This window comes from Agelaius tricolor, unplaced genomic scaffold, assembly GCF_023055355.1.
Source record: "Agelaius tricolor isolate 1412-34295 unplaced genomic scaffold, bAgeTri1.0.p SCAF_10, whole genome shotgun sequence".
Lineage (NCBI taxonomy): Eukaryota > Metazoa > Chordata > Aves > Passeriformes > Icteridae > Agelaius > Agelaius tricolor.
In genome coordinates this window covers 1,271,814-1,295,671 of record NW_027269270.1, presented here as the reverse complement: position 1 = coordinate 1,295,671, position 23,858 = coordinate 1,271,814, and the positions used below count along the sequence as shown (strand labels likewise).

Genomic DNA, 23,858 nt, shown 5'->3' with positions numbered 1-23,858 from the left:
ACTGCTAACAGCATTTTTTCTTGTTCATACATTCAGTAACTTAAATCACAGCCTTTGCTGTGGTAAAGTAAATATACCAGCAGGAGCCAAAATTACCTGGAGGACAACGTGGGTTTTCAGGTTTTCAGCGAGAATGACTCAGAAAGCAGAATGCCTGAGTGCATGGGAGAAATGCTGATTTGACTGGTTAGAAACCAAGGATTTGTGAGCAAGGAAAGTCCTGTATTTTACTCTGTGAATTACTCAGAAAACACTGATTGAGAGTTACAGTGCTGTGAAATGTATTTGAGGAAAGCTTTTAATTACATTTGGTATTTCTGAGCTTGGTACTCTTGATGGCCATGTTGCAGAAAAGAGATGTTACTTGGGACTTAGGCAGTATGGGGGCCCAGGATAAATGACTGTAAAGCAATTACCTCCTGCTTTAATGTTGGTTAGCAATTGGTGGAAGACATTTAGTGTCTAGAAGCTAACTGTAATTGTATTTTGGGTATTTTAATACAGTATTTACATGATTGCTTGCAAGCAGGGGGGCAAATTGAGTAGATTGCAGGCTGTTGGTTAGATTTCACTGTGGTGTTTCATTATTTAAAGAGAAAATTACAGTTAGCTTCATTTCCTCTGTACGGTGGGCATGTATTTTTTATAGCTTGTGCAATGTCTGAAGGCATCTTGATCTCTCTGCATACATTAAAAGAAATAAATATCAGCATAATCCTTTTACTCCAAAACTAAGTATAGTTATTACCTTAAGGTTTAGATACACTTCTAATCTTTATTAAAAAATGATTTCTAAAAATGACCATGTGTGGTGACAGGAAGCAAAACTAAATTTACACTGGTTTGCCATGTGACACGAGTTAAAGGGTACCTCAACTGTGCTCCCTTTCTTTTATCTTGAAGGCTGCATTTGAGCCCCAGTTAATTGCTAAGGGGTTTTGTTATCTGCTGAATGCTTCCCTAATGGAAGCATGGGCTTTCCTCCCAATATGCAGGAAAAATTTGTAAATAACACTGAAAATTGTTAACTGTTAAAAATGAGACTAGTTAATTCTAATTCATCAGGTGGTGTCTGGTCACGTAATATTCTGGTAACATTTTTCTGAACTGAAAATAGATTGCAATTTCATAGCCATGTTAAATTCTGCCTATCTGACGATGTAAAATCTTTTAAATACCAGATATTTTTGTGTTTTCCTATGGCCAGACCCTGTCTGTTGCCTGTTTATTTAAACATGTGCAGTCAGAAAAATGTTGTGTCGGGTAAGGTTGTGTTGGTCATGGAGACTGTGAGCTTTGATATTTAAAAGCTCTTTAAATGTTTAGGAATTTCTTATGTAGATGGAATCAAAGTTGTATCAAGCTTTTGCCTGAGCTATGTGGTTGAGTTCACAGCATCAGTTAGGAAGTGTAAACATTTGCAGGTTCCTTTCTTTCCTTTTTGTAAGCATGCTCACAAATGCACACCCAGCTTACAGCCAAAATAATGGTCAAAATATAAAGTAATCCTGGAAGTCATATTTATTATTTTGGTTAGTGACATTAGCAACAAAATTCCCAGTTCAGCTCATGTTTCTGTACCAAAATCTAACTATTCCTGCACACATTTTGCTACTTACACCATGGAAAAAATAAAAGTGCACACTTTTTGTGTTGTGCACCATATTTAAATGTGGTGGTGTTTGCAGGGGTTTTAGGATGAGGGAAGAGAAGAGAATGTTGACTCCATGTTTCAGAAGGCTGATTTATTATTTTATTATATACATTATACTAAAACTATACTAAAAGAATAGAAGAAAGGATTTCATCAGAAGGCTGGCTAAGAATAGAAAAGAATGATAACAAAGGCTTGTGACTGACTGAGACAGTTCGGACAGCTGGGCTGTGATTGGCCATTAATTAGAAACAACCACATGAGACCAATCACAGACCCACCTGTTCCATTCCACAGCAGCAGATAATCATTGATTACATTTTCTTTCTGAGGCCTCTGAGCTTCTCAGGAGAAAAGATCCTAAGGAAAGGATTTTTCATAAAACCTGTCTGTGACATTCAAATGCAGCTGTTTAATTACATGGTGCATTTAAATATGGTGCATAACATATGCAATATGGTGCACCTTTGCTGCTAAGTGCCATGTAAGCTAGATAGAGTAAAAGCCTGAAAGTCTTTATTTCAATTAAAATTTTAGAGCTACAACTTGCAGCATCTTGGGGAATGTAATGCCATCTAAATTCAGTGGAATCAGGGCTTGTAACTTGCCTCTGAAAATCCCTACTTGGGTTTGTTGCACCCTGTCCTCTTTTGCTATTTTAACAGAAGTACTTGCATGCGAGAAGTTTAAATGGAGAGACCTGGAGACTTTGACATGTATCTTCCCTAAAAAAATGGATATTGGCTTTTCTATGGCTGTAGCAGCATCTTTTATGCTCAGAACAAACCATCTGCTGAGCTCTGAAGGGGCAGGGTTTGCATTTAAGGTCTTTAAGGCAAGTCAGATTTTGAGCGCGATGTCACGAGGGAGTTGTTTCCCAGAACTATCCTGAGACCACTGATTCATTTACCTCCCAAATGTTGGGAGAAGCCTGAACAGAATCATTAATGTGGGCTGGAGCTGCTGTGTTTGCAGCTCGTGGTGTGTATGCACACAGCAGGATGTGTGTGCCCTCCAGTGCCAGGGCAGCTTTCACCCAGAGCTGCTGCCATGAATTCACTGCTGCCATGAAAGGAAGGAAGGAGGAAATATGGTCACTTGACTTGGCAAGTTGAAGGGAAGATATGCTGAAAACAGAAAGAATGTACACATCAAAGGAGAAGAGGAAGAAGGGGCTTGGTATTTCAGCACACAGTTGTATTGATCTGTGAAATAGAAATACTTTTAAAAACTAACATCTGAGCAAAGCAGTTTCCTTACAGCCAGAGGTTTGAAAGACTTTCCTATGTCAAATTTGGCTATGCTGTAACTTGTTATTTTCTTAAAAAATATAGCAATACTTCCCTATCCAGGTGATTATAAATGTCCTGGAGGTTACAGACTGGGGTGTCTGTGGTCCTGGCTTTGAGTTCTGGGCTGGCTGTGTGAGACAAAGGCCCAAAGCTTATTTACTCCTTGCAGTCAGTCCTCTAGAGGCAGAATGGGGAAATATGGAAATATCAAAGAGGAATCCTGTAAATACCAGGAAAAAGATTCAGTAAATTTATGGTTACTCAGGATAACTATGGGCTCTCCTTCAGCCTGTGCTACAAGCACCAATTCACACAGAAATGTACATGTGTCACTGCAGTAGTTTGTATAGGTAACAGACAGAGTGCTTGAATATACAGTAAATATCAATTATTTGTATTATTAAATAATTTATATTTTAAATTATTAAATACAATGCACTGACAGTTATGGATCTTCATCCTGGACCTCTGATTTTGGCATACTCAGTTTTCGTTTTGGTTTTACCTAATTCTTCAGCTCTGCTTGCAGAGGAAATGAGCTTTATTTCTGCAAGAAGCAAATATCTAATTTCAGTGCAAGTTAATTTCAAGCTTCCTTTGCAATTAAACAATTCATCTACTAATCTTTCCTGCCAAACCCATATCAGTAAAGGCAAGGAGAAAATGTACTGAATATATGCAGAGTATTTTCTTTTGAAGTTTATGGAGCAGAGCATCTCAGGCTGTCCCATGGCTGTGTGTAGAATGTGCTTAGAGAATAACAGGTTATCAGTATATTTACAATTAATTTTAAAACAGAGTCCTTTTGCTGCCTGCTCTCACATCCAGGGAACACCTGGGGACAGGTTACAAACATGATTGAAGAGAGTCTAAAACATTTTTGGCCTAACTTTTTCCAGAAGGCTCTCCAAATTAATATGCAAGGCAACAATACAAATGTGATGGAAATATTTTTTAAAAATCAGTATTTTCAGTCTATTATCAGTATTATCGATACACTTTTACACAGAATTTTAAACAAGAGGATTGTTTTTAGTACCTCCACGAGACTCCTTGTGCTTAACATAAAGCTGACCTCAACTCTGAGATTTATAATGCCAGAATCCTTATGGATTCTGTGTGGAGGATCTCAGGGAAATGGAAGAGTACCCATGGATTTGATCCTCAGCTGGCAGCAAAAAGACCTCAGCAGTAGATATTCTCCAGCACAGGTTGTACTACCAAGATCTTCCAGCTTAGACAGAGTAGACACGTGCAGATGTGAAAATTAATTCCATATGTAGTCAGCATACCTTGATGCACTTCAGAGGAGGAGACTAACACTGCTGCCCTGCATTTTCTGTTTTTACACACAGTAAAGTAGAAGAGGCTCTCCTAAAAATGGAGAAAGAACGAGACTTCCATCGAATGCATCATAAGCGAGTGCTCCAGGAGAAAAACAGGCTGGTTTGTGACTTGAAAAGGTACAAAATCATTTTAGTTGCTATACATGTAGCATTAAATATGATGTTTTGAATTGTTGCCTGATAATGAGGTAACACCAAGGAATCTGAGGTGAGTCTAGCTGCATTTTGGGATGTTCTGGTAAACAGCAGCTCCATGTGACCATCGTGCCACACAGATTGAAGAATTTCCAATGATTTATTTTTGGTGGATTTTCTCTGATGCAATATGCATTAATGAATACATAGTATTTCTAATAGTTGGAAATAAAATTTAGTTGGTTTTTTTTGTCATAAATAGGTGATGATTTCTGTTCAGAACTTTTGCCCATTTTAAGGGTAACTGGTATCACACCAAATTCAGAACCTTTGCATTCCTGATTATCATAGTTGGCATTTTCTGTCATCTTGAACTTGGAGTAATAAACTTGCTATGTTGCTTTGGTTGCAAATAAGCCCAAACCAGTCCATTGCTACTGAGTTATAATGATTTAATTTCTAAATAGGAGCTGAGTTAGAATCTTTTCTTTGCATGCGTTTGAAAATAACACTGGGGAGAGGCTTACATCTGCAACTCCAGTCAGTTCCCTGAGTTTTACTGGGATTGTTATCCATTAGTGCATGCAATAGCAGCTGTTTTCTACATCCCCACCTTTGGAATGCATGCATGCTGATGCAAGGGAGCACTCTGCACTGATTTCTCTCCTCTGTGACTCAGCATTTTGCAGGATGCAGTGGTTCTGGAGCTGGTGGTGTCACGTATTTCTTGTCTGAATCTTAGTTTGTCTGGAGAATTAAACTGCATAAATATTCACTGTGTAATGTATAGTGAAGAAAGAATCAGAATTCTATTATGACTGGTTTGTCCAGATGAGGATTTTATTTGGTAGTCAGATAACAGCTGTAGTTCTCTTCCACTGAAATACAATCCATCTGTAAGAAAACAAATTAGCCAAAATTAGTGTGCAGTGTGTGTATGAAGGATTAATAAAAGGACAAAATTGGATGGGTTGTTTTAAGATGTGACCAAACAAGCTGTGAATCCTCTAATTCATTCATCCAACTGCTTTTTTTTCTCCTTTGTTGTGGTATTGTAGTTGGTTAGTTACATACTAAACAGCTTTGCTGTCTCCTCTGTGTTGATCTTTTGGTAATTTGACTCATTTGTTTGGGGAGAGGAAAAGTTATGCAGATATAAATCTCTGATTTAACTCATCTGTGAGGAATAATTCTTCCTTGTCTTGCTCACAGGCTAAAGGCACATTATGCATCCTATGAACCAATGCTGAAGCAGATGTCAGAAAAATACCAGAATTCACTGACACAGAAAATGTTAACCAGTTTGGAGAGAGACAAAGCAATGGGGCAGGTAAAAATGTAGTGAATGCCACTTGCACAGCCATAAGGAGCTTCTGGTTTTTACTTTGGTAAAATACACAGGATATTTCTGGTAAAGCTTATGCAGTATTCTGAACAGAATATTTTGTGAGTTTCATGATTTGGTAAAATATTAGCTGTGCAAGTATGTGAAGCATGGTGCCACAGAGTCATAGATGTCTGTGTGTGCTTGCTCAGTGCAGCTCTACATGAGCCAGCAGTGTGCAGCAGGTGAGATATTCCTGTGATATTCACACATATTCCCATGCTTCCATCTATGCCTTTGGAAGTAGCTTATTTTAACTTCCTTTATTGTTGTTAATTATTTTATTATTTTCCTAAATATACCCTGCTAGTTTAGGAAAAAAAACACATGAAGAGATCAAAGATATTTTTTCTGTCTTGAGTGGAATATTTAAACATTATTTTTTCTTCTCCAATCTTACCTGATGTATACAAGATATTCTGCCCCTTTGACAGGAAGCAGTATGAGCACAGGTAGGAGGGATAAGAGAAAATTACAGTGGATGTGTTTAAGGAAAGAAGTAGGGAAAAAAGAATAAAAAACCCTACCCAAATTATATTTTATATGGATATATTTTATACAATTATATTCCTGCAATTGTTTCAGCAGTAGCATCAATTATATGTGTGTAAAATGAAATAAGTTTACCATGCTCACATCTTCTTCTGAGAGTCTTCATCTCTCATTTCCTCCTTTTCTCTGCCTCCAGTTTTTCTCTGGTCACCTCAGGGCTTACTTATAAAACAGTGAGGATGAGATGTTTGAAATTTCAATAAGGAAAAGAAAATGCCCTATAGAAAATGGAAGTTTGTGCCTATATGGAGTTCTGTTGAATCAGGAGTACAAAACATGGAACAGTTCCAATGCCATGAAATTTTGGGGGCATATATATACATATATATGTATGTATATATATGTGTATATATATATGTATGTATATATGTGTGTGTATATATGTATGTATATATGTGTGTATGTATATATGTATGTATATATATGTGTGTATATATATGTATGTATATATGTGTGTGTATATACATGTATGTATAGATGTGTGTGTATATACATGTATGTATAGATGTGTGTGTATATACATGTATGTATAGATGTGTGTGTATATACATGTATGTATAGATGTGTGTGTATATGTGTGTATAGATGTGTGTATATATATGTGTGTGTAGATGTGTGTATATATGTGTGTGTGTAGATGTGTGTATATATGTGTGTGTGTAGATGTGTGTATATATGTGTGTGTGTAGATGTGTGTATATATGTGTGTGTGTAGATGTGTGTATATATGTGTGTGTGTAGATGTGTGTATATATGTGTGTGTGTAGATGTGTGTATATATGTGTGTGTGTAGATGTGTGTATATATGTGTGTGTGTAGATGTGTGTATATATGTGTGTGTGTAGATGTGTGTATATATGTGTGTGTGTAGATGTGTGTATATATGTGTGTGTGTAGATGTGTGTATATATGTGTGTGTGTAGATGTGTGTATATAAATGTGTGTGTAGATGTGTGTATATAAATGTGTGTGTAGATGTGTGTATATATATGTGTGTGTAGATGTGTGTATATAAATGTGTGTGTAGATGTGTGTATATATATGTGTGTGTAGATGTGTGTATATATATGTGTGTGTAGATGTGTGTATATATATGTGTGTGTAGATGTGTGTATATATATGTGTGTGTAGATGTGTGTATATATATGTGTGTGTAGATGTGTGTATATAAATGTGTGTGTAGATGTGTGTATATAAATGTGTGTGTAGATGTGTGTATATAAATGTGTGTGTAGATGTGTGTATATAAATGTGTGTGTAGATGTGTGTATATAAATGTGTGTGTAGATGTGTGTATATAAATGTGTGTGTAGATGTGTGTATATATATGTGTGTGTAGATGTGTGTATATAAATGTGTGTGTAGATGTGTGTATATATATGTGTGTGTAGATGTGTGTGTAGATGTGTGTGTAGATGTGTGTGTAGATGTGTGTGTAGATGTGTGTGTAGATGTGTGTGTAGATGTGTGTGTAGATGTGTGTGTAGATGTGTGTGTAGATGTGTGTGTAGATGTGTGTGTAGATGTGTGTGTAGATGTGTGTGTAGATGTGTGTGTAGATGTGTGTGTAGATGTGTGTGTAGATGTGTGTGTAGATGTGTGTGTAGATGTGTGTGTAGATGTGTGTGTAGATGTGTGTGTAGATGTGTGTGTAGATGTGTGTATGTATATATGTGTGTGTATATGTGTATGTATATATGTGTGTGTATATGTGTATGTATATGTGTATGTATATGTGTGTGTGTATATGTGTATGTATATGTGTGTGTGTATATGTGTATTTATATATATGTGTGTATATATGTGTATGTATATATATGTGTATGTATAGATATATGTATATATACACATACATGCAAACACATATATACATAAATATACATACATACAAACATATATATATATATGTGTAGGACGTCTGCAGTTATGAACTGTGTTCATTTCAGAGCAATGAGTTTTTTGTAATGCATAACACCATATTTTGTGACATTTTGTTGTGATGAAGCTGTAAGTCCTATTGTGCCATTAAATTTGAGCTCAGTGCAGTGACAGCAGTTCTGAAAGTTGCTGGTGTAGTCAGAACCCTGGTATTCTGTATGTCTGCATTGTTTTAATAGAGTTGTAAAAGTGTTTTGACAGATTCTGGGTGGCTTGTGTTCTATTGCATTGTTGCTCTGGGTCTTTCCAAATCTTGAATTAGGAGTTAAGTTCATAACTTAGAGACAACTATCAAGATTTAAAAATTATAGATGGAATTAATGAAGTACACTAGCATGAATTCTGTGTCTTGTGAGCAGACACTTCAAAACTAATGTTTTCATATTTCTTCCTCTTGTTCTTATCTCTTTTTAAAATTAGGTTACAGGTTTGCAGGCTGCGTTACACAGTTTAGAGTCTGGATATGCTAAGCAGATCTTTGAGACAAAAGGTAAAATATTTCCATCACCAGGCTCAGACTGGTTATGTTTGGTTGTTTGTTGGTTTTTTTTGTTGATGTGACGCATCTCAAAATACAGTGTCACAGTAAATCAAAAATACTTGCACTATGTTTTATCAGCTGACCTGGTGTTTGAGCAGCAGTTTTATCATTTGAATATTTTATTCTGAAGTGTGTTCACTGAGGAGAGTGAGACTGCTGAAGGCAATATGGAATATATGAGTAACTTGGAAGGACTTTGTCCTAGAAATCTATTTTATGACTGATTTTGTTACTGTATCTGCTGATATTCCCTTTTTGTGTGTGTGCATGTTTTCTTTCCCAGTTCACCCTTCAGAAAGCATACACTGTGGTCTGGAAGCATATTGAAAATGCTGGTATTATGAAATCCAGACTCTCATTTTTACAGAAGATTGCTAAGATGATACCTGCTGGAATAGTATCTGTACGATACCACACTACTTCCCTGTGAAATTTTTGCATTATTTTTTTTAACTCCATCAGGAAAACCCTGGCACCTCTGCTTTCCTAAGTAAATGAAGCTCATGCTATCACATGCTCTGACAGCATCTATCCCACTAATAATATTGAACCTATTTTTCAATTGCAGCTACACTGGATAGTAAGATAAGTTTCAAAGAAACCAGGTTGCTGAAATTCTCCTTAAAATAAGTGGGATGGTGCCAAAGGGAAGTGGTGAGCTCTGTCCTCTGACAACAGAGTATTCACATGTGAAGGGGATTTGGCATCTGCCTTAGTCATGAGCAGAACTCCCATCAGAGACAACTGTTTACTTGAAATTAGAGCCTACAAATACTATACAACTTCCAGGTGAAGAATATGTTCCAATTATGACAAATTCAGTATCTGTTTTGTGCTTTTGGGGGTTTTTTGTTGGTGGTTTTTTTCCCCCTTGTGTGTTGAAGCCTCAACTTCCTTTGGTACTTGTGATATACCCCAGGTGAAAAGCCATTAAGTCACTCCAGCCTTTGACAATCAAGCTTCATTTTTTTTTGTTTGTTTTTTGTTTGTTTTGTTGGGTTTTTTGGGGTTTTTGTTTGTTTTTGTTTGTTTGGTTTTGTTTTTAGTTGAGTGAAGAGGCTAGGAAGCATTGCCTTCATTTCCTATTAAGATATACTCTGGCTTTCTAGTCAGAGTATATCCTTTATAGGATAAATAAAGGATCTGTCCTTTATAGAGGATTTATAGTGTGGGATCTTCCCTGTGCTTGTTTTTACAGGGTGGATGGATCTGTCTCCTTTCTCCTTTTCATATTAAACATAATTTCATTTGTTGTTAGATTCTAAAAACGACTCTCTGGCTGTTCAGTCTTGTTTATTCTCTGGAAATCATGAGAGCACTTTGTAATACCAAGAAGTGACAAGCAAGGGAGCCATTTGATAAATAATTATATAAAAAAATCCCTTGTCAGTCTCCAACACAAATTAAGCTCATCAGCCACCCACATGCTTCTACAAGTCTTAATTTGCTTCATACCTTGGGTATCATAAATTAATCACTATTTCAATTCATTTTGGTTCAGTGCCTTGTCCTCTAATACTACATAATTTTATTGCCCTCTGTAGGTCATACTCATATCTCAGTGGGTAATATTGTCTCTTTAAAATACTTTCTGCTGCCTCTTGAAAGGTAATCATATTCTTAGTTGTGAGAGAGTATAACCCTGAGAAACATGGATTTCTTGTGGATACTGGAGAAATGTTTGCTTAATTTTTCTCAAAATTCAGATTGCTGTTGGAGTTGGAAATCTGGGCTGTAAGGAGACTTCCAGCTGCACTTTTCAGTCTTCTGTGCATTGGGATGTTTGGTTTAGAGGACAGTGCACACCCAGAGTGGCAGATGATCCTTGGCCAAGCTGAGCTGCCCCTCTTGGCAGGTGCTTTCTGCTTTCACTGCAGTGCAGAGGCTGAAGGAAGGAGGAGGGCTCTGCCCAGCAGCAGGGGATTGCCCTTCACTGCTCCTCAGGCTGCATTTGTCCCACAGCCTGACTTGGCTGGGGAACACCTGGAATGCTGGCTTGGCTAGAGGGCACTGAGTGCCATTGAATTAGTTTTGGATTTGCTGATGAGAGGTTCTGCACATCTGTTCCAAGAAAGCAGGAGAGGAACTTTTTACAAGGGCATGTAGTGGCAGGACAAGGGGGAATGGCTTCATGCTGAGAGATAATAGGTTTAAATGAGATATTAGGAAGAAATTCTTCCCTGTGAGGGTGGTGAAGCACAGGGTGCCCAGAGAAGCTGTGGCTGCCCCATCCCTGGAAGTGTCCAAGGCCAGGCTGGGTAGGGCTTGGAGGAAGCTGGGATGGTGGAAGGTGTCCCAGTCCATGGCAGAAGGGTGGAAGTGGGTGAGCTTGAAGGCACCTTGCAACCCAAACCATTCAGTGATTGTGGGTTTGGTTTTAGTTTGGGGCTGCTTTTTTTCTCTCTGAGTCATATAGGGCAGAATAAAGAACAAAGGGGAACTTCTTAGTATTCACAGTGAGTTTGCATTGTAAATTTGTATCTGGCAGGTAGGCAGAAAAAATTAACAGTACTTAATTTTAGGGCAACTATTCTTGACTTTATTACTCAGGCATTTGATGTGGGAGCTTTCATCCTGCTGCATTTCAAGCAATTGAAGATAGCATCCACAATACACAGCATGTAATTTATTTACCAGCAGTTTTTGCTGTCTCACTGTCAGGCTGCTGTTCAGCTTTGTACAGAAATCCTTCAAGAGAAGAACATCTAATAATTTTTAAGACACCTAAAGAAACCTAATTCTTGCCTTGCTTGTTTCAAATTGATATGAAGGACATGTAGTAGTTGGAGAGGAACTAGTTAGCAATTGTTTTTAGGACTTTGTCATCTCATGGGCTGATTCTCTCTCTCTGATGACCACTCAGAAATCAGCTCTGAAAAAAATGGTGCTTTGAGTTCAGATTACTTTTTAAAAAGTAGTGGGTTTGCATTAAAAACTGGTTGTGTTTTAAATTCTACCTTCCTGATATGGTAGAAAGATCATACATAGAGGAATCTAATTATCAAAGTGAGAGAGCTGGTATTTTATTCAGGGTATTGGTGTATACTTACAGTGCTTGCAGTGCTTGCACTCTTCCTTACACATCAAAATACAGTGTTAAGTGATGCTCTGGAAAAAAAAAAAAAACCCTTTTGCCTGCAGGAGTTTAGCAGTGTTGACTGTGGTTTGCTTATAAACCTAAGTGAACACTGCTATGGCAGCTGGTTCTAAACATGTTCTAAAACTGCTCCTTGCTCAGTACTCTTCTTGTATTTTCTAAAAACAACAGCTGCTTATTTATTACCCAATTATATTCAGAAGTTGAACTCAATGAGTTTCTTTACTCACGGTTGAATTAACTCATTGCTAAGACTGTTAACTGTGCTTTTCCTTTCCTTGATCTGATGCAATTGCAGTTAGAAGGTCATGCAAAAAGACATTTAAAATTAGCCTGGTTGTGCCCATTCCATGTGCAATGCAATTAGAATAGAAAATCTTTGAACCTAAGCTGTTGGCATCCAAATGCAACAGTTCTTTGGAACTCATTCTTTCTTTTTTTCATGGTTACTGACTTTTAAAACTCCAGAACTGTCAGAATACTGTTGCTTTATAGATATGTGTATCTCAAAAGGACCAACAAACCAAATAGTCTGTGAGCAGCCTGCTAGTGGATAGCAGTTACTAAGTGAGTAGAAGGTGTTAGACATACAAACCAATGTTGCTGTTTACTTTTCCTCAGAGAAAGTTATTATTCAGGGTATCTGTGACAGAAGCTTCAACTTTTAAAACACTGAGAATACATAAATACTGAAGTTTTTTTTAATCCAGGCATAGTTCTTTCTACCAGTTCCAGTTGTACTCAGGTTGGATATACAGGAAAGTTGTGTGTTGCTTGATCTGCTTTTTTTGCCTCAAGAGTGGAGGGAGCGTTTGGGGTTTTTTTCTCTGCTTTAAGCCATCAGATTTGCATTTTGGTGTAAAGGTCTTAATAAAACCATTTTACAAGAGCAATCATTTAGAAATGTGTAATGTGAAGTACATTTATTTCACTCTGGATTTTAGCTTTATAAAGTGTTCTTTCAATCAGAGATTTTTTTCCAAAGAACTGGAGGGATGTAAGTGCCCAAATCCTGTTGGAAATCTATATTTCATCCTTTTTCATGTATGCATGTACATCCAACAGAGCACTGCAACAAGGTACAGGTATCCCAAAGGGCTGTGTTTGGATTTGTGTGAGTTGTCAATGCAAAAGCTGTCAGAGAGCAGTGTCCTCTCTGCCAGGTCATGGCAGATGCCTGGTGCTGTACTCTTCATCCTATCCCTTCCAAACTCTGATGATTTAAAGCTGTGTTACCTGCTTAGGATTTCTTTGCTGAGTTACCTATTCATCAGGAATTCCTTGTTTGAAAGGTGGGTTGGCAGAAAGTGCAGGGAAACAAAAGGAATTGTGGGCTGTAAATCAGAATATTGCATTGGTGGTGGATAGGATGCAGTGAGCTGATGTTTTCTGTGTCTCTGAGGGATGTGAAAGAATGCATCCATTTCCCTGTGCTTCTCTGTGTACTGCAAGATTATTGCCTTTTTGGGGCCAAGTCTAGGCTACTCTTTAGATAAGATGAAATTATTTGTGCAGCAGAGATACACATAGCCCTGGAATACTTTATATGGATGGCACAGTAGCCTGAAATATCTGCATGTTTCAAGTGGTGTTTCTTGGAGAATTTCACCTTTCTTGCTAATATAAAGCAAGGAGATAGCTTCCAGCAGAGTAAATAAAAAGCATTCTGATGATATTCTTGTTGGTTTTATTTTACAGAAGGCTGTGAATGTACAAAGAAGAAAGAGTTTGAAGGTCCCACCCAGAAAGCTCTTCGGGAAACCAGGCAGAAAAAATTCCTGGTTGTTGCAAGCTCTTCTGGTGATCCAGATGAAGAGGGAGAGAAGAAGATGGGCAGGAGAGATCTAAAGGTACTGTGTTCTTTCCAGCTGTATCAGTTCTCTTTATACAGGTGAAAGACACCTGTCCAATGTGATTAAAAGAAATCCTGCTTAGCTGAAGTAAATAGGACAGGTAGGTAACAAGTTTAGGGTTTTTTTAATACAAGTTTCTATCACAATTAAATTTTCAGGGAATTACAGGAACTGATTAATTGAAGCTAGCAGTCTACATTTTGAGAATTCAATCCTAACAGAGGAGGAGCCCTGGCTGTAATTGCTTCTTGCTCTGTTATATTTCTTTTGTAACTTGAGAAATCCTGATGTGTTCCATAATGCTTGAAAACTGTTCCAGCATTTCAGAATGTTCCAGCTGGGACTAAAGGGGACAAAATCTGCAAGACTAAGGGCAAAAATCTGATAATTTCCTAGTAGTCATAGCTTCTAAATCTGAGTATGCCAGAGGTAGGTTACTGCTTCAGTTTGGAAGTTGTGCAAAATCAAAGCTAATTCCTGATTGAATAATTATTTTATTATGGAAAAGAATGTTTACTTTATTCCTATTGTTTTTTTTTTATTGAGGTTGCATTTTGGGACTACATAAAAATGCTTTTTATTTTTCCAAATTAGGGTAAACATTGTAATATCTAAAATTTCAGAAGCTCTCAAAACCGTTACACTGCTCTATTTTTGTTTGAGAACTACAATTAGAGTTTAAACTGTGAGGAAAAGAGTTTTAGTTGATGATGATATAGTCAGAAGCAGCCTCAGTCTTTCCCTGTCTCCACACAAATATGTCCATGGTAATTAATTTTTGCAGGTTCCTGTCTGGCTTTGCAAGGGCATTTCATCTGTTTCACTTTGGCAGTGCATCTCTCCACAAACAAACATACCATTTTAGTTCTGTTTTCATTCTTTTTTCTGCTCCTGAGCCCTCAAATAAAAAAAAAAATCTTTGTCTGTCTGTACCTCTTCTGTTGCTTACTGAAACATTTTTCACCATGTCTAACAAATATTTCTCCATAGTGTCCCTGTTAGTATCTGAGGCATGTGCCAGTCAGTCCATCTCCACTTTCCCTGGTTTTCATGCAGTGGTGGAAAATTTCTGTGTTAGACTCTTAGAGGTACCTCCTCTCTTCATTCTGACTTGTGAACAGATACAATTTCATAATCCAAGAAGAAATCATTTGTGTGTTTCTGTTTCTGCTGAAGTCATCAGGATTTTTATGGAAAACTTCAGCAGAGTTATGTTTATAAAATAAACGTATAAATATAATAAAATATTTTTTCCCAAAATAAAAACTCTGCACAGGTAGTGTGCCTGTCTGACTCCTGTTCTTTGAAATTCATGAGCACAGTTAGTTGACTGGTTCTGGCAAGCATCTGTGTTTTTACAGATCTTATGTTTCCCAAAGGAGTCCCACCAGAGGCCCTGATGTCTTTATTTAATCAATGGATTGGAAAACTGGGCTAGTTCCAGAATTAAGGCATCAGAAAATATGGGCATGCTTGAATTTTCCATGGCTAAGCAATAGTCTAAAACTTTAGGTGTGAGATTAGCATCTCTTCCAAATGGAACAATAGTTCTTTTTCACTTCACATTTCCTGGATTTATTATTTCTAAATATTTCCTTTCCCCTAATAAAGGATTCCATCTTGGATAGTGTATGTGGATAACTGCTTAGGATGTAAGAAATAAATGACAGAGGGGAATGATGAATGTCTAGAGTGCAAAGAGGTGAGTTAAAATTGTGTTTAAAACAGAAGAGACAGAACTCTGTCCTGTAGTGCACCTTTATTGAACTACAGTTCTAATCCAATGTATTGAATTAAAACTGTATGTTCTTATTCAAGTGTTTAGGTGTCTTAAGTATTTGTTCCCATCAAAAGGATGAGGTATAAAGGAGAGCCTTCCTTTCCTTAGGTGAATTTCTATGATACTTGGAATCAAGCTTGTGTGGTGTCTCATCTCCTCTGACCTATATCAAAAAATCTTTTAAGTTCTGCTGTGTGTCATGTAACTTAGGTTCTTTCTTAAAATGATTCAACGTGAATGAACATGAAAAGTGTTCCATAAGTCATTTAAATGTTTTATTGGGAAGGATGAAATTGATTTATACTTATTGAGATTATGATTCATTTAAATTCTCTTTATACCATAAAGGAACTAGGAGTCAGAGCATTAATTTGGTCAGTTCCATGGAGGTTGGTGAGGAATATATAGAAGAAATAAATGCAATTGAAATCCTGCATTTGCATATGCATTTACAAAAAACAGAGAAAAAGAGAACAGAAGATGTGGAAAGTCTAGGTAAAATTCACTGTATAGTATTGTCAAACCTGCTTCAGTAAATGTGAGTGAGCTTTTAAAGCTTACAAAACTTTAGAGTGAACATGTTTTCCAATTTTTAAATTCAGGCACTTGGATTATATCCCATTCAGTAAAAAGCCACTATATTGTCATGAGATTGTATCCTTGAGACAAAATTATAAATGTTTGTATTACCTGTACTGTTACATTGCAGTGAACTATGGTGATGGAAATGATTTAACATCTCTTCTGTGTCTGGTAGCTAAATAGTGATCTAACAAATGCCTGTGCTTTTAAGTAGATGCAAATATGAGTCATAGCTGGGCTAGAACATTTACTTCAAGGACAGACATATATTGTGTTACTGCAATATCCTGTAAAAGCTGGCATGTCATTTAAAACACAGAGTCCCTTTGATGTGAAGTTTATCACTGAAACAGTAAGTGGAAAAGCAACAGGATTTTTTTCTAAGAGAATGCATTATCCTGATTTTACAATCTTTGTTATGAGACTGAAATAAATTGTAGTAACAGACAATTAGTCTAAACTATTTACATATCTGGCCCTTAATAAGCCAGTATCAATAGTAGAAGTAGTTGTAGATTAAGAATGTGCATGGAGTACTACTTTAAACATTTAAATTAATTAAAATGCACTCACAGGTCATTAAAATTGTAGAGAACCTTTGATAATGTGAATTTCATTAAGCTCTTGAAAACTTTCCTATTTTTATTCTCTGAGGTTCCTTTCAGAGTACATTCTATGTTTGATTGCTTTTAAAAGTAATCTTAGCAGGACAATTGCAAATTCTTTATGTTCATTAAATTATATTTCTACATGTATTACAACCCAATTTAATTTTCTCAAGTTTTACTTGCTGTAAAACTTTATCTAAAGGTGTGTTGGACATTTCTGGAGTTGAGGAATTATCTGTTTCTGTAGAAGAGGTTTTGCAATTATGGCCATTGTGTATATTAACAATAGAGAAGTAAAATCCAGGGATCATACAGATACGGCTTTTGTAATTAATGAGACTTTGGGTTAAAATATCAAATGGATACATGTATTACATTGAAGTTTCTCCACAGTTCTATGGAAAAAAGAATATAACATTCACAAGAACTGCTGTTCCTGTGCCCTCAAGTAGAAGGGGAGATGAAACCAAGTGACTACTTAATCAGATTATTGAGTTTGAATATAAATTAGCACAGGTGTATTGGGGACAGAATTGGAAAGATGGTCCCACAGTAGTTAGGAAGCATCATAAATGAAACAGACAATCACTTTGTGTTTGTAATAATGTGGCTAAGAAAGTACTGATTTGATATTCAGAAGAGAGGAGGTGACTGACAGATAATAGTGGGAATGCTTATTTCTACACCCCTTCCCTGGGATAATAAAACTGCAGATATGGAGCTAAGAAAATTGATACAAGTTACCCAAATATAAGACTGCAGCCTAGAGAAAGCAAAAGAAAATATAATGTCTGTATCTCAAATGAGATAAAATTAAAAGCTAAGAAATCATAGGCTGGACACTATTACTTTCATTCCTAAGGAAGTTGGCAGTGTAGAACTGAAATTTTACTCAATATCTTCAAGAAAACAGGGAAAGAATTAACTGGGGAAATGGGTATGCAAGAAAAATTGTTTAAATCCAGTCTATATTGCATCCATGAAAGGATAAGAGGTACCATGGATAACATACAAGAGCACTTAGGTTTTAAAAAGGCTTTGGATACTGTCTCACAGATTAATTCCTGTGAACAACTGTGGAAATTTGGCCTGACAATTTTTACAATTTTTTTTTTTAATTAATGGAAAATAGATTAGGAACATGCAGATATACTGAAGAGGCTTTTTTGCAGGGATATATTGTTCTTAATGGTCTGGAAAATGGAACAGAAAATAAGCTGACAGAATTTGCAGACCAAGTGGCCTGGGTTTGGTGGGGCTGGAACAGCAAGTGCAGCTGAGGACAGGAGTGAAATTCCAAAGCTGACCTCTTGGAGAACTGATCCAAAGAAATAACAGTGTAAGAAGAGGTACAAAGCTCTGCCTTTAAAAATAATCCAATGTACAAATAGAGATCAAGAAGATTAGAAAGAGTTGATCATTGGCTTTTCATTAGAGTAGGCTCTAGGGTATGATGTGTAAAACAGGCTTAGCATGAGTTGAAAACCACATAATATTTTGGAATAGCTGAACACTGTGCTGCAGTGTAAACCAGGAATATGGCCTGGAGCATGTGGAATATTCCTCCTGCTAATTTCACATGGCATGTAGCTTTGGCTGCAGTTTTCTGTGCAGTCTGATCAGAGCTCTTCAGGAGACAAGTGGAGCATCTATACCAGAGCAGTAAGAATGATTAGAAGTCTATGAAACTGTCAAGGAAAGGGTAAAAAGTGAAATTGGGTAGTCTACAGAAAAGAACCCTAAGGGGAAACAGGATGCATCCTTAAAACAGAAAAGAATTCTGTTTAAAAAAATCAGAAATAAAGCCAAAAGCAAATCCAAAATTACAAACCAACTTGTTAGAACAAGTAGTAATAAAGTAGAAATTCAATAAGAGTCATTCAGAGTACAGTGGGTGTTAAGCAGCAAAGAAAATGTATATCCTTAGAATATGATGCCTCTTTCCTTCTACTTACAGAATTAATGTTCTGTGACTCAAATGTTTAGAGTATGATCCAGGATTAACTGGGTGTAATCTAAAATGTGTCCTTTAGTTGGTTTTGATGGAATTTAATTTAAAAGAATTACGTATTTTGTTAGGCAAGTCTGTATTTTTAAGAAAAATACTTTTGCTATGGACTTGAAAATGGTAAAAAGAAAGCTGCTTTTTAGGTGATATTCATGCTTTTAAAAAGAGTTGTCTATTGTATTCTGTAATGTAATAGATAATGTAATGATGACTTTAGTTTTAGGACTTGCTCAAATGTCTTTAAAGATGTTGGAGCTACATGGAGAAAATGAGAAAATGCTTCAGAATGTTAGCTACAAATAAAGCTATAGAGGAAATAGTCATTCAGTTGCAAGACCAAATGATAAAGACAACTTAATATAGAATTTTTCATCCACCTTTGCAGCTTTGTTAAATGGAGACATCCAATGCCTTGCATTTTTAGTAGTAAAACTGATTCTTTAAGCCATTGGTACTTGATGAAAATAGCTCACAGAGCATCCAAAGGGTTTTCTTTGTGCTGAAGAACAAGGCTTGTTTTGAGTCACTGCATGCTGCCAAGTAACAGGCCCCAAGATGGAGAACCAACATAGAAAGTTGTTGGGATGTAAGCTGCATTTGTTTCTAATTCTAATTGCACATAGGTTTTGTATATTCATATATTTCTTTCTGTATTTAGTGTCAATAATGACAGATTTTAGAACTGAGACTGTGAATCTCACTCTTGCTATAATCACTTGCAAAAACTGCTGATAAATAGTAAAATTACTGGTTTTTGTATGCAGATCTCCTAAAAGAGGGATGTACTGAAAGTGTATTTAATTGAAGAAAAACCCTTTGAGTTCTCTTTGCAGAGAAGATGGAGCAGATATAAAGAAAGCCATAAAGATTTTCAAATGTTTGGTTTTCTTTGCTTTTACAAATAGCTGCTGCTGTCTTCTTCAGGACGGACAGATGGAGAGAGTTAGGAATTGTGAGGTGCAGGAGGGTTTCCTTTATCCCTCAGAGTTTCTGCAGCACTTGCCCTCATTCAGGCTGGGCTATAGGATGGGATTTGACTCTGCCCGAGTTCAGAGAGAACTTTGCAGAGGCACCAGAATCTTCCTACAGAACCCCCGGAGCAGGAGGTGGGATGGTGCTTGCACAGCTGCTGCTCACGTCTGCTCCGTTGGCCTTTGAGACCATAATTGAGCAATTTCATTAACTCAGGACCAACACTTTGTTTTCCCTTTAATTAAAGTGTCAAGACCTTAACATTTCTCTTGGAAACCAGGTGGGAATTGTGGGGGGAAGAGGAGGAGAATGGTTTAGTTGTGCTTGTTTGTTCACTGACAGGTGTTCAGTGCTTACAGCCCTGAAGGGAATTCTGCCAGTACAACGTCTCTAACTGTGCAATTCCAGAGCTCTTTGGAATGTTCAGCTGCTGCCAAGATCCCCATTTCTTTCAAGGAAGCAGAGGCACTAACTAGCAGAATGTGTAGAATGCACTACACGTGATATAAATAGTGTTGGGTACCTCAGTTACAATGTTGGTGCAAATTTCATTTCACTTGAAAAATGTCCATAGTTTTAGGAAGTGATTTTTCTTGTGTGAGACAAAGAAAAAAAATCTAAATTCCATGAAGGTCTATTTCCAATTATAATTCCTCTATTTTTTTTTCCCAAGGTCTGTTTCATAATGAAAAGTTGGTGATGTAGGAGTTGGGAAGAGTTGTGTTAGTTGGGAAGACTTTGGAGTTGGGAAATCTGTGTTAGTTGGGAAGAGTTTGGAAACTCTTTATACTAAGTTTTAATTTTTAAAACAGTCATTTGCTTGCTGTTTTTGGGTATTGATAAAACACATAGAAGTATTAGTTGTAATTGATACACAACTGCAAGTCAAAATGTTCAAAATGGTAATTGTATTTGAACTGGGTAAATAATCACCACTATTTTTAAAGGAGTATTCCAGAAGTATTTGCAGTCTGTTGTTCAGCGGTTAACTGTAGCTTGGTGTACTCAGGGATGTGGCTAAAAAGGCAATATATGAACTACTGCTTGATATACTTAACAAAAAAAGGAGATTAAATGAGGCCAAACTTATTACTAATTAGGTTTTTTTTTTGGTTTTGTTTTTTGTTTTCCATTTTAATGTAGTTCAGCTAAAGTTATTAATGGATAAAACTAGATCCCTTTCAAATTAGTGAAATGTGATTGAAATATGAAGTGCTCAGACCCCCAAAATCTGGAGGGGAAGGCTCAGGTGCTGACTGTGGTATTTGTATTTTAAATTAACTATTCTGCAGTAAGTTATGGATTTTGGTGTTTCAATCTTTTTTTCCAATATTTAAACAAAGCTTTTGCATATGTCAACATCACTTTAAGGAAAATGAAATTCAACATTAGCATTTAGTTTTCATGGTAACAAATCTCTAACATACCCTAAGAGCTCTGGCACTGCTCACAGTGTTCAGGGTTGTTTGTCTTGTATATTCAAACAGCACTTCTGGGAGTGGAAAGTAAAATCTTAATTGTTTCTGTTTGAATATAATGAAATGAAATAAAATACTAAGTCTTTAGTCCAAACAGCTTATGAATTAATAATCAGAGCGTTTCCTCCAGAAAATGTGACACTGTTTCACTGGAGTGTCACATACTATGAGGATAATGTTAATGGGTCACAGGCCTCTTTGTAATTGGATTTCCAGTTTGAATCCAGGCTTGACAGGTTTGATCATGATTAAAACTAGTTGTTGTATAATCATGGATCAGTTGATCTTACCTGCTCTTACATTCAGTAAGCAAAGGGCAACCTCTATCAGCAGGGAGGCTGAGGCTGGGCAGATTTGTGCTGGAACCCAGCCTGGAATGATGTCTGTACAGGTGGGCTTTTACACCAGAGGAGCACAAATAATTCATGTGATGCTCAGACAACAAAGGTAATTCAGATTTGTTTCCACTACTTGGAACCACTTTGTAAAGCACAACTGCTAAACAGTTTTGTGGACACCTTAGGAATATTCTCATATTCAAATTTGTTTTATCACAAGTGTAGTTTAAGATCTCACTGTGGAGTTTGTCCATGATCTCTGAGCTTGAGGGCTAAAAAGCAAAATGAGTCAAGTGGTTTCACAGCTCATTCAGAAGAATGATTTTTCTCCTGTTACCTTTCTGAAGTCCTCTCTCTGTCACTGTGATATTTTATGAAAAATCCCTTCGCCAGGATTTCTTCTCCTGGGAATCTGGGAAGCTTCAGCTTCTCCATGTTTTGCTGCTTTGGAATGTGATTTGGAGAATTGTTTATCCAGCATGTGAATTGCTTTAATTTAATGACCAATCATGGTCTAGCTGTCGAGCCTCTGAGGAGTCATGGGTTTTTCGTTATCATTCTTGCTAAGCCTTCTGATGTCTCCTTTCTCTTTCTTTAGTATAGTTTTAGTATAGCATTTCTTTTAATATAATATAATATCATAAAATAATAAATCAGCCTTCTGAGAACTTGGAGTCAAATTCTCATCTCTCACCTCATCCTGGGGATCCTCACAACACCACAACACTCTCTCCTCCCTAGCAGCTCCCTTTCTCTTTCCTATCCTTGCTCTTTGTAAATTCTCTAAATCCTTTCAGTTAAGGTGCTGAATGACAAAGTTAGAACACACAAGTTTGACAGCTTGGTTACAGAATTCTGTAACTCAAAACCAAGGCCACACCATGCTGATGTGACAGCAGAACACCAGATCCTCAGTGCACAGTTTCAGTTTGCATTTCTTTTGTATGTTTTACACCATTTATTGTTCCCAAGTTTTTACCTTGTGTATATATAGTTCAGATAATGTGCTATATACTGCAAATTAACCAAAGCAGATCAGGCAGTCAGACATTTATAATTTACTAGAAATCTGAAGCTGTTTCTATTTTTGCAGGAATCCTTCACTCTCTGTACAAAGCAGATCTCCCTCATGGTTCTGTAGCACCTGCAAAGAATTTGTTCTCTTGAAGCAGTACAGGAAAAACTGAGATTTGCTGTGATGGGAATCTCTCAAGAGTTCATTCCCACAAAAAAAAAAAGAGATAAACAAGAAAAAAATTACTATGCAAAATCACAGTTCATAGTATTTTAAAAATCTGTACTCATTAAAAATATTTCACTTAACAGTGGTACTTGTTAATGTGAAAATGTCTACACTGAATTTCCACACTTCTGGTGTGTAATAATTATAATTTTTTAAAATTCTATTTAGATTTCTTAACTCTTGTAGCTAATTTAGGAACAATGCATATAGTTGTGACATGTCTCAGTCTGGAAAGGATGTGAGCAATAGTAGAGGAATTCACAGGCCTCCTTCACGCTTGGTGTAGAAATTGTTCTGTGCTACAAAATGTAAATACCCTGGCCTGAACCCAGCAGACAAATAATCAAATAGTCATGGTAATGTAATACTTAAGAATGCCCCAATTGTATTTTGATATAGATCACAGGGTTGGTTAATGTGAAGATACTGTCCTTTGTTTTTCGATCTTGAAAATGAGAAAAATAATAATGAAGATAGAGATGAAACAGGAGATAGCTTTACTTTTAATAAGTATCTTTTGAGAGAGGAATTTTCATTTTGAGTATATTTTACCTGAATTTTTTTGATGTACAGTCAGCTGTTGAGCAATTGGTTTTATCCAAACAATAGTGATTGGAAAGAGATGTTCTCTTGAGTTCCAGGCTAGAAGGCTTTGGCAGCTGGTTATTCTGCTGCTCCCGTTCTGTTGTTGGCTACACTTCCCTTGCTCTGATCCTGCCCCTCCAAACTCATGGTTCATGACCGATTCCTGCCTGCCACCAAAGCTGTGAAGAGCAGGGTGTGCAGGCTTGATCTCAAAAATCCACCCAGGCTAAAATAATCTGGGAAATAACAATGAAGAGAAGCTGACAGGGCTTTGTTGGAATAATTGTTTATGTATAGAGTTTCGTTCCATTTTAATGGAAGACATCCTATTATGTACTAATTAAGTGTTTTACTACAGAGTTTATAAAAAGAATGAGAGGGAGAAGGCTGTCAGTATTTGGAGCACATTTAAGGATAATTGTAGAGGTCTTGTATTGTATTTGGTAACTCTTGTATTGTTTTTAAGAACATA

General features: G+C 36.7%; 1 protein-coding gene across 2 annotated transcripts in view; it reads left to right on the top strand.

Annotated features, from left to right (window-relative positions):
• Positions 1–23,858, top strand: part of SPAG16 (sperm associated antigen 16) — a 374,434-nt gene that overhangs the window by 16,102 nt on the left and 334,474 nt on the right. For both annotated transcript variants that reach the window (XM_071434327.1, XM_071434326.1), the window contains 4 exons: positions 4,302–4,409; positions 5,640–5,757; positions 8,722–8,791; positions 13,638–13,789. In XM_071434327.1, coding sequence (XP_071290428.1) covers positions 4,302–4,409; positions 5,640–5,757; positions 8,722–8,791; positions 13,638–13,789 — 448 coding nt within the window. The remainder of the gene's footprint in view (positions 1–4,301; positions 4,410–5,639; positions 5,758–8,721; positions 8,792–13,637; positions 13,790–23,858) is intronic.